Source organism: Vicugna pacos, chromosome 9 (genome assembly GCF_048564905.1).
Source record: "Vicugna pacos chromosome 9, VicPac4, whole genome shotgun sequence".
Classification (NCBI taxonomy): Eukaryota; Metazoa; Chordata; class Mammalia; order Artiodactyla; family Camelidae; genus Vicugna; species Vicugna pacos.
In genome coordinates, this window is record NC_132995.1 from 63936230 (window position 1) to 63950935 (window position 14706).

At 32.9% G+C, this 14706-nt stretch overlaps 1 protein-coding gene across 1 annotated transcript in view; it reads right to left on the bottom strand.

The window, feature by feature from the left end:
* Positions 1-14706, bottom strand: part of STXBP3 (syntaxin binding protein 3) — a 47248-nt gene that overhangs the window by 6571 nt on the left and 25971 nt on the right. The window contains exons 10-17 of the mRNA XM_006197385.4: positions 12631-12726; positions 12438-12495; positions 7205-7270; positions 6345-6425; positions 5130-5268; positions 4562-4668; positions 3921-4013; positions 2038-2123 (exon numbers count right to left, since the gene is read on the bottom strand). Of these exons, the coding sequence (XP_006197447.1) occupies positions 2038-2123; positions 3921-4013; positions 4562-4668; positions 5130-5268; positions 6345-6425; positions 7205-7270; positions 12438-12495; positions 12631-12726 (726 nt within the window). The remainder of the gene's footprint in view (positions 1-2037; positions 2124-3920; positions 4014-4561; positions 4669-5129; positions 5269-6344; positions 6426-7204; positions 7271-12437; positions 12496-12630; positions 12727-14706) is intronic.

The following is a 14706-nucleotide window of genomic DNA, read 5'->3' on the forward strand; positions in this document are numbered from 1 at the left end:
TAGTGGAGGTACTGGGGACTGAACTCAGGATCTCTCTACCACTGAGCTATTCCCTCCCCAACAGAAGTATTTACTCTTAAATATATGCTAATATATCAGTAAGAATGGTCCAGGTGACTATGTAACCTTCTAGCCTGAGGCTGCCCCCAACCCCCACTGTTCCTCAAACTCAGTCAGTAAAAATTATCACTTTATACTGACTTGAGAAAACCACCACCTTCACTGCCTGAGGTGGAAGACTTGATTAAAGACAGGGAGCAAAGGGAGTGCAAACTCCTGAAGCTTTGCTGGTTAAAAATGGTGGACCCAGTTTAGTGCAGGAAGACCTGCAGCTCTGGCAGCACAACATCTTGGTCCCAGTATGGGACAGGCTGCACATGAGCCAGAAGTTTAAAGGAGAAATCCTGAAAGTAAGAAAGCCAAAGAAGACAAAGACAAGCTCTCCCCACAACTTGAGCTGACTGCCAAATTATGCATGTGCCAGGGGAAGCCACAGAAAGGCCAAAAAAAAAAGAGAGAGGAAAAGAAGAGAAAGGGACTGGGAGAGGACTCAAGAACTGATTGTGACTTGTAATGCATTTCTTAACCCACATGCAGCTTGAGCAGAAGGTGGAAGGTTTACAGGCTTGACCTGTCTAAACACAACCTCTGCCCAGATAACTGGCTGAACTCTACACAGACACAGGGCAACCACTAGGAGCCAAGCTGAAAAATTAAAGTTAAAATTAAAAACTTCTGCAATGACATCAGTGGCTACACTGCAAGGGAGAACGATCCCACAGCTTAAGTCCATACAAGTTACTAAAACAAAATACAGTTTTGCATTGTTATAATACAGTATATAAAAGATCCAATTTTCAACCAAAAATTAGTAGATATGTAAGAAAACAGTAAAGTGTGACTCACACTTTGGAAAATAAGCAGTCAACAGAAACTGACCCTGAGTAAATCCAGATGTTGGATTTAGCAAACTTCAAAGAAGCTATTATAAACATGATCAAATAATTAAAGAAAACTATGTTAACAATAAGCTAACCAATGGGGAATGTCAAAAGAGAAATGGAAACTAAAAAAAAACCAAATAGAAATTCAAAATGTGAAAAGTACAATAACTGAAATGAAAAAAATCACGAGATGGGCTCAGCAGTGGATTTGAAATGTCAGAAGAAAGAATCAAAGAACTGAAGATGGATCAATGGATATCAATATATCTGAAGAACAGAAATAAAAGAGGTAGAAGAAAGGTAAACAGAGCCTCAGTGGCCCAAGAGACAATGTCAAATGTTCCAGTATATGTTTAATGGAGTTTCAAAAGGAGAAGAGGGAGATAGAATTGCGTGTAAAATTTTTTTTGAAGAAATAACTGAAAACTTTCCAAAACTTGATGAAAAGTATGAACTTGCAGATCCAAGAAACTCAATTCCAGGTAAAATATACACAAAAAAAACTCCATCTACACACATCATAGTTAAACTGCTAAAAGCCAAAGATCATGAGAAAAAATCCTGCAAAACACAACTCTACACATTGTTTAGAGTACAAATATTTGCAGAAAATATATAATAAAGATATAAAGGTGAATGATAAACACCAAATTCAGGATAGTGAAGAAAGGGTGAATAATAAAAATCATAGTGATATACATAGGAAGCTTGAATTGTATTTATAATGATTCATTTGTTAAGCTGGGCACTAAGTATAGGGTATGCCTTATAATATTCTCTACAGCTTCCTGAATGTTTCAAATATTTTATCACCAAAAATCATCAAAAAGGATTATGTACTCTGCTTATGTGAAGGAAAAAAAATGAAGGGAGAAACTCTTTTCTAGTTTCATAAAAATATTTTTTTACAATAAAGAACATTTTCATATTGCTTATCTGGACTCATTTAAAACAGGTTATAGTTAAAGAAAAACTGTCTTTTAAGTGACTATATGCTTCGAGGAGAGTTGTCAATATAGAAATGCCTGTGTACCATTTCAATGATTAGTCTGTAATATACTGAAAATTTCACTGACTGATTCATAGGTTTTACCTGACAGCTCCTGAGCCGTTCCACACTGCTGGACACTGGGAACAATATGGCCATTCTTTTGAATCTAATCTATTATCAATGGCATCCTAGGGAAGAAAAGAGTTAAAACCATCAAGAAAATATTGTACATTTCAGGATTTTTGTTTTGTTTGTTTTACAGAAAACTCAACCCTTATGTTTACAATTAAGGAACGTAAGGATATATAAATATTTAATAAAGTAAGGTTAGCCCTCTCTTTGAAATTCACAAATCTTACCCACTACAAAATTAACGCAATCATTTACTTATTAAACAAATATTTATTGCATGCCTACATTCCTTCACTGGAGAGTTCCCACATTGGTATGAGAATTCCAGGTGCCTTATCAGGACCTTTCCCCCTACAGAGTGCTAGGGGTTTCTAAATACCATCTTAGTACTGACAGACCTCGCAGGATACCAGGGTCCAGGCCTTGCCCGTCACAGCAGTGGTTCTAAAACAGATGCGCACCCTGGCCTACTCATACTGAAGACAATCCAACGAGATAAGAGAAGTTTTCCTTTTTATTTCATTTAAAAACTTTTCCTTCTTCTTAGGCTTAACATTTTATGAGGTATTTATGTGTGTGTGTGTATACACACACATATAGTATATACAATGTTTAATGAGTACAGCATTTATATAGTTTATAAATAGTCACATACTATAGGCTTATGATCACATTCATTATGGTTAAGTGTACATGATCAGAAAAGTTTGGAAAGCACTGCTTTACAGCACGGTAATACAAGTGGTATCAATAAGTAAAAATGGGCACAAGGTATTCAGCAGTCCTAGAATATTTCAGTAAGACTGCAAGATGCTAAGAAACCAATTTTCAGGAGAAACTCTGAAAGCCTTAGATTGCTACTGAACTAAAGGTGGATTTTCTGAATTTAACATGCAAATCCTTGTAAAAGGGTTTGAGAAAGCCCATTCCTATTTTAAAAGTACTAGCAAAGAAGGAGGGAGGGTATAGCTCAGTGGTAGAATGCATGCTTTGCATGCAGGAAGTTCTGGGTTCAATCCCTAGCACCCCCATTTAAAAATAAATAAATAAACCTAATTACCCCCAAAATTAAAAAAAAAAATACTAGCAGAGAAAAACTACTTAGTTCTACATCCTTGTTATGGGTAAGGGGAAAAAAAATCTCATGTTGCAGGAAAGAAGTCTAAATTCTTTAAACTTTTCATCTATGATTAAGCATGTGTGAATGACATAAAATCAGTCAAGCAAAACAGAAAAATCATAGGAATAAATTGTACACAATTAGTTTCCAAAAGAAAGTAGAAATTAAAGTTTAAGTCACAGGAAAATTAGAATAAATAGAACTATCTGATGATGACTGAAGATTCAGTGCCGTGACTTTATTGAGCTCATAGTATGATTTTTATTAGTTCATTTCCTAACTTTCTATAATTGAGTATTATTTTCTAAAAGCAACAGTACTAAAAACATTAACCATGTGTTGACTATAATAGCAAAGTATAGTGAGGTTTACATTTTAATCACAAACACATTTCTAAGGATACAGGAGTATGACTTTCTAGTAGTGGTCATAAGCAAATGTCATTTTGTTGAATGCAGTTTTTTTTCATAAAGCATGTGTGTGCTTATTTTTAATAAATTTATTTTGAGATGGTCAGTGGTGTGAGTTTGCAGTCTTAAAGAAGAGAAACTTTAAGCTTCCTCTCCTCCCTTGACACGAGATATGGCCTTCTTTTGTGAACCCTCCCAGAATTACAAAAAAAAAATTCCTGACCCATAGATATTGAACATTGACTGACAGATAAATATACAAAAAGTAAAAGATATTCTACAGAAGGGCACTTCGGATATAAGCAAAATTTAATGAATTTTACCTCCAAAATATCTTTGATAAAAGGTGTCCATCGGGAGAGTTGAAAGGTTTCTTCTGCAGATCGATCCTTTCTTAACGGTTTGCCTTGTTGAGACTAATGTAATTAGAGGAAAAAAATTAAAAATCAGTAATTTTATTTAGTGGTACTCTCTTATTAAGTTTTCTAACAAAGATATTTAATTTTTCACAAATACTATGTTGCATTTGACTTGAAGAGTGGAAATGCCTACTCAAGAAATCTGAATTCAGGTGTGGTCACATAACTTCACAGAATTTTGTGCATTAATGATAAAATTTATGATAGTATCAGAATATACATTTACTCCCAAGCGCTTGTATAAAACTTGATGGGATGGAGTGAGCTTCTAACTAGAGTTCTTTCAAATATTGCTAGAAATGAATCATAAAAAGAAAAGCAAAAATAGCAAATTATAACAGCAGCTGTAAGACACAAATTCACTAGAAAAATGTACTTGTCCAAATTACTCAGATATGGAGAAGAAAATAACATTATTTTACTTACCAAATCTACAGAGTAAAATTAAGAAGACTGTCCACATAGATTTCCACATAAGAAAACACTCAATGCAAACAACCACACGTGCATATATATAAGTATATACAGAATGTGAGATTTCTTACTGGAGGGACAATGGGAACACCCAGGTAACTCCAGTTACGAATCATGTCACTCTCATTTTCTAATTTTACATTCTGGATCAACCTGTCCAAGTTTTCTTCTGTAGTTCCTTAGATAAGTAAAAATATGAGTACACAGTTACATAACTGCTACCACAATCATTTCTAGGTTTTAGGTAGTACCCATGAATAAGGCTTTTGTTTTCTTTTTTAAGTAAACATTTAAATTATACACTCTTCAGCCTTCACCCAATTTCACATGTTTCTTCTATCCATCTTAACCAAGTTTATATTTCTTTTAAATATATATTCTTATTCAAGTATAGTCAGTTTACGTATCTTTGTTGTTGTTGTTGGGGGGAAGTAATTAGTTTTACTTATTTATTTATTTTTAGAAGAAGTACTAGGGATGCTATCACTGGAGCTGTACCCTCCCCCAGTTTACATATCTTGACCAATGACTTTTGAAATTTCTAAAATTCTCTTAGGATAAGTAGTAAACCACTTAGTATAAAATGATTTTAGAGCTAAGTACTTTAATATATTCATGAAAATAAACAGTCTCCATTACCATTAATACTGAAAATATAAAGTAGGATCGCTCTTATTTTATCATAATTATCATGATTTTTGTTGAGGAGAACTGGAAGGAGTACTCGCATAGAATCTTTGACTTTCTGTCCTTCTGCATCAGTTCCAAGTGCCAGGTCCTTAATGAAAATGAAATATAGTCAGGAGTCCATAATCCAAATTCATTTTTCAGTTAAAAATATCTATTAATAAATCTTGCCAAATTTTAATGGAACATTGGTGACTTTTCACAAGAAAATGTGAGCAACACTTATAAACATTATTGCACAAAATGTAAAAAAAGACAAAAAATAATTCAAAGAAGAAAACCATTAATCTATACCTGTGCTAAAAGATAGACACGAGCCACACGTGGCTACTGAGCACCTGAAATGTGTCTAGTCTGAATTAAGATGAGTTAAAAAACCAGATTTTGAGGATTTACGCATAAAAAAAGTAAAATATTTCAGTAATTTAAAAATATTGATTACATAATATGATAACATTTTGGATATACTGGGTTAAATCAAATATGTTATTAAAATTAACTACACTCATTTCTTTTTACCTTTTTGTTTCTTTTTCTTATGTTTCAGTCTTTTTTTTTATTCAAGTATAGTTGATTTACAATGTTATGTTTCAGGTGTACAAAATAGTGATTCAATATTTTTATAGCTCATACTTCATTTAAAGTTACTATAAAATATTGGCCATATTCTCTGCACTGTACAATATACCTTTGTATCTTACATATTTTATACATAGTAGCTTGTCTTTTTACCCTTTTAATGGGACTTCTAGAATATTTAAAATTCCATATGACTTGCATTCTATGTCTATTAGACAGCAGTGATCTAAACAGTTTTGGCATTATAGAGGAGCCTGTAGTTAAATGTGCGTACACAGTACTCTGCAGGATGCTACGTTAAATGCCGCACCCATTGAAAAAGACCTGCCAACAATGCTACCCTGAAATAATGCTCCAAACACTTAAATCATCCCATTAAACCAAAAATGCATAATCACAGATTAGGAGGGACTGCTTTCTGTGATACTGTACAGCTACTTGTTAATGTTGGTAGGGAATGATGTATTAAATACCGAGTGGGTGAGTCTCCTTTCAGTGCACTGTACTGAGCAAAAAGTTAGGTTTTACTTTACAGAGTTCATTCTGAAAATCTATCATGAATATAGGTATTTCTGACACTGCACATACCTGTTCAGTTTTGCAGAGCTTTTCTATATTAGGCTTGAACTTACTCATGCAATCTTCTGCTAAGTTAAGATGAACAACTTGCTAAAAAACAGAAGAAATCAATTATTTAAAGCATTTTAATCTCTCTCTGTGCAACTCATAACACTAAACTTTTGAGATGGGCCTGAAGGAAAGTATGAGCCTAAGTGGAAGGAGATACCATGTAAATTAAGGGAAACAGCTCAAGAAAGGAAAAAAAAAAGTGAAAATTACCATGATCTACAGGGGATAATCAACAGACTGAAAAAAATAGAATGGGAGGGTTGAATTTGTGTTGGTTTTACAAGTAGTGAAAATAAGGTAAAAAAAAAACAGTGAAGTCCTAAAGTCAAGCAGAAAAAGTCTGAATTTATATTCCTGATTATAGATTAGGGAGTGAAATGATAAAAAAATATGTAGACTATTCTGATAATGACTTGTAAGAAGGACTGGAACAGCAAAAAAAAAAAAAAAGTTTACCTGCCCACAGAGCTTAATTGCTCTTAAATCTACTAATATGTAACTATTAAGAACCAAGCAGAATAACAACCACTGGTCAATCCAATGCTGAATTTTCTTAAGTTGATAAATACTAAACTCTCTCTGTTTGGCTGGCCAAGACAAAGATATAAAAAAGTGTAAGCTGGATTTGAATAAATCTAGAGTATATGCAGAGAGAATACTACTGGGAAGCTTATACATTGGGGTACTTCTCAGGCCTAGAGTAAGGTTTCAGGGTACAACTAACAGCAAGTATTCCATGACACCCACTGCTAAACCTGACTACAGAACTAGATGGACTAACAAACACGGTAAGGTGTCTCACATACAATACTGCTTACCTTAGTAATCTGTTTACGGAAATGGGGCATCTTTTTCATCAGTTGGGTAAGGGCACTAAGTGATATCTAGGAAAAATCAAACATTTTAAAACAAACTTACAATTCAGTTATTCTATTTAACAACTTTAAAATCCTACAGTTTTAAGTATGTATTAATTTAGTAAATATTTGGCAATTTTCTTAAGAAAATAAGTTCTAGAGATTTCCAGTTTCAGCCATGATAAAGTAGTTAATATCAAAATTGCTCTCCCTCCATAAACAAAAATAAAATTGGACAAAATAAATAAGAGCCACATTCAGGCAATGGATAAAAAAATAGCTCAAAGCTAGGATACTTGAGTAAAGGAAAGCACAGAAGGTGACCCCTGCACTCACCCTGGCTTTTCCCTGAAACATTTTCCAAAGCACAGCAAAAGTAAGTAGAGTTCGAGCAGAAAGCAAGTCTCTCTGGGCAGAGGAAAAAGATCAGAGTTTGGGGCTACTGAGGTAGGGTTTGGGGGCCGCGGTTCTAGAGAGAAAAGAGCCAGTCACAACATAACTCAAAGATATGTAGAGGGGCTGCCTTAGGATCCCTGGCCAAATACTAAGTGGCACATGTACAGGGTATAACTCTTAACGGCCTAGCAGAGACCAACTGCTAGGTGGCTAAATGCCAGACAGAGATTTCAGAGGTGTCCTAATGCTAAGACAATACTGGCGTTCTCTGATCCAGACAAAGCAGAGAGTCCTAAGTGATCATCTCACACATTCAGTCCTAAAAGGGTTACATCTTTGGATTAAACCCAAAAGTGAAATACACTCACCATATCAAAAGCCTGACATAAAGTTTCAATGTAAGCAAGGTGATTCATCAGCAAATTAACTACCTGCCAAAACACAACTTGATACTCTTTGTAGAGAGAACATAATACAGACCTTCTGCAATACAGCATCCAAAATGTCTAACATACAGTGATATATTACTGGACATGCAAAACAGAAAAAAGTTATTGATACTCAAGTGATAAAAGTCAATAAAAGTAGACCCAAGATAATTCAGTTGTTGGAGTTAGCAGACAGGGGAGAAGATGAACTAAATGGATAAAAATATGGAATATTTCAATAGAGAATTAAACTTTATTAAAAAAAAAACTCAATGGATATCCTAGTACTAAATGTAATCTTTGAAATTAAAAACACAATGAATGACTCTCATATATTGCTAGTGAGACTCTAAAATGGTACAGCAACTTAGGAAAACAGTTTGGAAGTATCCAATAAAGTTAAACATACATTTACCATATGACCCAGCAATTCCACTCTTAATTATTTATCCAAGTGAATTAAAATATCTGTTCACACAAAACCTTAATGTTCATAGTGGCTTTATTTGTAATTGCCAACAACTTGGAAAAAACCCATTATGTCCCACAACTTGTGAATAGATAAAATGTAGTACGGCCACACAGTGGAATACTGCTCAGCAATAAAAGCGTCGAGGCTACTGTTACACGTCACATGAATGAATGCCAAGTGCATTACACTGAATGAAAAAGCTATACTCTTTATTCCATTTAGATGACATTCTGGAAAAGGGAAGTCCATGGGATTACAAAACAGATCAGTGTTTGTCAGGGGATCAGAGTTAAGCAGAGTGTTGTCTACAAAGTGGCATAGGGAAATCAGGGTGGGAAGGTTAATGGAAATGTTCTATATCTTGGCTGTGCTTATATGAGAGTGTACATTTGTCAAAACTCATAGAATCGTATACTATAAAGGGGGAACTTTACATTCTAATTCAGATTAAAAAATAATATGTTGAATGGATTTAAAAGCAGACTGGACACAACAGACAGGCAGGGGACTCAAAGTCAGGTTAACAGAAAATATTCAATTAAAGCACAGAGAAGGAAAAAAATGGGAAAAGGAACAGAATGGGAGAGATGTAGAATATGGTCCAAAATCTAAAACAAGCAAATGAAGTCCTAGAAGGAGAAGGGAGAGACACCAGGACAAAATCAAGATGTGAGGAAATAATGGGCAAGAATTTTACAAATATTAAAAAAAAAGGGATTTTATAAATATGATGAAAGTTACAACCTAGAAGAGCTCCATAAACCCAAGGAGGATAAATACCAACATACCACAGTAAGGCATATTATGGTCAAACTGCTAAAAATCAGAGTAAGAAAAAAAATCTTTAAAAAGATACATTATCTTCAGAAAAACAAAAATAACATGACAGCTGACTTCTTTAAAAGAAATTACGGTAGCCAGAAGGTGATGTATTGAAATCTTTTAAGTTATTGAAAGGAAAAGAAAAACTGCCAACTTTGAATTCTACATCCAGCAAGTGTCTCTGAAAAACTTGTAAAACCCAGATACCCTCAGATAAAAACAAAAGTTGAGACAATGCATCCAGCCCAGATAGAAAAACTGAGGAGCAATAAGGAATAGGTAACAATAAATTTCATAAGTATGTGGATAAAAGTCTACTGAGAATTTAAAACAAAAATAACATTCTGACTTGATAACACATGTTGAAGTTAAACATATAATAGTACAAAAGAAGGGGATAAACAGAGTTAAACTATTACAACATTCTTGAATTGTTCAGAACAAGGCAAAAGATACTTTAAGGCAGACTGTCATAATATAAGGATACATTTTATAATATCCAACATGATGACGATAAAAAGGGTAACAAAAGGTAAAACAAAAGTTTATATTGGAGATACAATAGAATTGTTTAAAAAAAAGACAACATATAAAGAAGGCAGAAAAGGAAATGGATAAAACATTTAAGGTGGTAACACAAACTCAACTATATCAGTAATTATATGAAGTATCAATGGACTTAAACATTCTAACTAAAAGGTAAAGATCATCAGGTTGAATAAATAAAGCTCAACTATAAGATCTTTTTAAGAGGTATTTTTTAAAGATAAAGACACAAATTGTTGAAAGTAAAAGATTAGAAAAGATATACCATGTAAACACTGACCAAAATAAAGCAGGTATGGCGATATTACTACCAAAGCAGACTTTGAGGCAAGAAATACTGCAAATGAAAAAAACTGACATTTTATAATGATAAAAGATAAATTCAACAGAAAGGTAACTGCCTTAAAATTATAATGGCTCTAATCAACATGGCTTCATCAGTTGACAAATCTTTTAAAGTTGACAAGATTATTAAAAAGACAGAGTAATTCATAGTCATAATCTATACCATTTTTAGTAACTGACATAAAAAGCAGATTTAAAAAATCAGTAAAGAAATAGAAAATTCGAATAACATGATTAACCAACTTGATTTAATTGACATACACAGAATTTATATTCTTTTCAAGTACACATAGGGTATTTACCACAACAGACATATGCTAGGTCACAAACCAAGTCTAAACAAATTTCATAGGGTTAAAATCACACAGTGCACATTCTCTGACCACTATATAATTAAATTACAACTCAGTAACAGAAAGGTAAGTAGAAAATTCCCCAAATTTTTGAAATTAAGAAAAAAACCATATTCCTATATAACACATGAGTCAAAGAAGAAATCACAATGAAAGTTAGAAAATATTTTGAGCTGAATCAAAATAAAAATAGGTTATTCCAAAACTTGGGGGATGCAGCTACAGCAATGTCAAGACGAAAATAAGTAAGTATATATATAGTAGGAGAGAAAAAAGGTTGAAAATCAGTGCTCTAAACATCCAACTCATGAAGCTAGGAAAAGAAAAACAAATTAGGCCAAAGAAAGTTGAAGGAAGGAAATAAAAATGAGTAGAAATTAATTCAGTATAAAAGTAATATATAATAGAGAAATCAACAAAGCCAAAAGTTGATTCTTTGAAACATTAATAATACGTATAGGGGATATTAATAGTAGACAGGCTAAAACATATATTGACAACATTAGGATTTAATAAATAGAATGTAATTACAAGTTCTGCAGACACTGAAAGGATAATAAGAGGATATTTGAAAATGTAAATGTAATAGACAAATCCCTCAAAAATGCTATATACCAAAACTGATACAAGAAAAAGATTAAAAATTTGAATGGCTCTGTATCTGTTAAAGAATTTATAATAAAAGATTTTCCCATAAACAAAATTCCAAGCCCAGACTGCTTCAGTGGTGAATTCTTTCAAGCAATAATGGAACAAGTAATAGTAATCTTACACAAACACTTCCAGAAAATAAAATAAGAGGGAAAGCATTACAACTCATTTAAAGATCAACACAATCTTGCTGACAATCAAAACCTGACAAGAACATTACCAAAGGGGGAAAAAAAAAAGAATTACTACAGGGAAATATTGCTCATAAACCTGGAAGCAAACATTCTAAGCAAAATATCAGCAAACAGAACCAAGTGACACAGGAAAAGGATAATAAATCACATCCAAGTAGAGCTAATTCCAAGAATGTATGGTTGGTTTAATGTTAGAGGATGAATGAATGCAATTCATCACATCAACAGAATAAAAGAGGGAAAAAAATCATTTCACTAGGTGCTAAGAAAGTATTTGATGAAATCCAACACCCACCGCTGATTTAAAAAACAAAAACAAAAACAAACCTGTTGGCAAATATAGAATAGAATGGAATTTCTTAATCTGACAAAGGATCTATCTAAAACAACCTAAAACTGTGAGAATACTCAATGATGACATATCAAAAGTGTTTCCCCTAAGGCTGGGAATGAGACAAGGATATCCCCTGTCACCAGTTCTGTCCTACATTATACTGCTGGGAGGTATTAACTACTAGAAAATTAGTTTAAAATGTATACAAATTCAAAAGGATCAGACTAAATTTTCTTTATTCACAGATATTATTTTATAACTTTCTGGAATGACAGATATGTTCTGTATCTTGATTTAGGTGGTGGTTCTACAACTGTATGTGTATATATATATATACATAGGTATGTGAAAAGTTATTCAGTATACACTTGAAATTTAGGCACTTAGGTAAATTATATCTCAGGACAAGAAACCTAACATGAATGCATTAATACAATTGGCTAAATGTCTTTTTAATAATAAACTTTAATGAAGCAAGACAGATAAAATGTCGCTAACTGTTGAGGACAGGTAATGAGTACATGTAAGTAAATTTTCTCTACTTTCGTGTATGTTAGAAATTTCCCAAAATGGAAAGTTAAATAGATAAAATAAAAGTTACAAACTTTAAAATTCACCTTCATCATTATCCTAAAGTTAAATAAGACTCTTACCTTTCCTTCTGTTGCTTTCTTTGTTGATGAAATTTCCTTCATAAGCTTGGGAATTTCCCTGTCAAATTGTGAGAGAATTCTTTAAATTTCTAAGGTGTAATTCTTTACAAAAATATTTCAAGATTACAAAATGTACTGTCATGTATTTAGTGTTTAAAAAATTTGGAATAAAAATTAAAATGAGTTCACATACTCTAATACAACAGCAATATGCCGATGTCGAATTCTGACCCAGAGGTCATCATCTTCCTCAAGGACTGCCTCTTTTTCCTTCCCATCTGTTTTATATCTACAGGTAGACAGAAGTATGAAACTCTGGATTACTTCCCCTCCAAAAAGTGAAAGAATCATTTTTATAAACAATAATTTTAAGACATAGCTCAAGAAACTGAAGAGCACATATATTCAATCCACTATTTTAAAGGAGATAATGAATATCTACTCAAAACTAAGCAATACTGTTATCCATACAATAAAAATCAAAGTGCTATGCCTATCAAGACTTCTTTACTTTCAAATGTTGGGTTTAACTGTCATTATCATAGTGTTTTAGCTCAGCAAAATGGTATCTTAGAAACAAAAATTCAATGTTCCACAATCAACTTTAAGAACAGGACTAAATATACGAACAATTCACATTCCAATTGCTCAAAACACTATTTTTATGTGCTAACAACCATCAGCACAACTATCAAACATTCACTGACTGAAGAAAAGAAAGTCACCTCCAATGTAGCCTATTAAGTATTGAAGGTGTTTCAAGATTGGTACAAAATTCACCAACATATATCATATGTTTCTATATTCTTCCCTAACCCTATAACCACATCTCCTTTAAGAATGGGAAAGGAAATGAGAGAAAAACTGTTATGCAGCCCTAAAAAACTTTGACTGTTTTAACGAGTTCTACTGTAGTGAGCATCAATTGAAGAGATTCATGAAATTATTAAGAATGGGCTTCCTGACTGCTTTGCCAAGTGTAATTTCTTGCTTCTCTTTTTCTGCAGATAGTCTTCCATTTGTGGAATTGGAAGATTCAATCATCCTTGGGACTGTCAACCTCCTAAGCCAAGATGAGAAAGGACAGCATTGAGCTGTCCTAGCTTTGGACAGCAGACAATAAATGTAGATTTCGGTCGTATGAATATAATCATGTCTATAGCTCCCAAAATTTCAGGTCTCACCTATAAAACCATCTACCTATGTTGTCTTGATTACAGATGGTGAAAGGAAGATGACTGTGCTTAATAATAAGACTGCTCTAGGACAAAGGCCCTTTTCTCACTTAAAAGGTCACTTTGTAATTATACAATACCTTTACCTTTTGACTTATAAACAAAGATTAAGGTAGCAAGCCTGACGATATTAAAAGATAATGACAATCCTATTTTAAGAGTACACTTAAAGAGGTCACCAAGATGAAAAACACAATCTAGATGTTTAGAAGTTCCTGCTCTGTATTATTTTCATTAACATTTGTGACAGAGCAAAAAAAAAAATTGTGACAGAGCACAAACCACAGGGAGTTCATGCTTCTATCTATCCCTGGACTTTTCTGATCCATAAAAAAAGGAATATCTCTGATGTTTTTGTTTTTGCTTTTTAAAATAAGTCTCTCCATCACTCTCAAAAAATTAAACCTTGCTTTGTTTGCCAACAAACCTAGGGAGATAAATATTTTAAATACTAGGTTAGAAATGTCTGAAATTTATGTCCATAGTCTGGACCAAATCCTTTAGTGTCCCTCAATTCAAGTTTTTTCTAAATCTCTTGAGTAAAGCAGGTTTAGAGACCTAACGGATAAGACTGGTAAATAACATCCTTTCTGAAAATCCTGAATAAACTGCTTAAAATTACTTTTATGTTAGAAAAATAACCATGCTGATTTCTCCATGTCATCTAACATTAATACAAATAGCAGAGAAAAACTCAAAAGCCAGGATATGACCAGAATGCAAATATAAATACAATAGAAAACACAAAATAGCTTAATTATGTTTGGTTTAAGAAAAAATATTAAATATTATAATTAGCACAAGTTTTGGGATCTTTCCAATCTACTGAAATTACTAAATTTAAACATAAAATTTCAAAAAACTGATTTTCATTTTCATACTATGCTCAAGGCAGTAAAAATGCCAATTTGGATTTAGAAATTATGATATCAAATAACACATATATACATACTCACACATACTCATAAATGATACACAAAGGCACAATAAAATGGTTCCTTGATAGAAAAGCTATTTCATTTTTCATTTAGCTT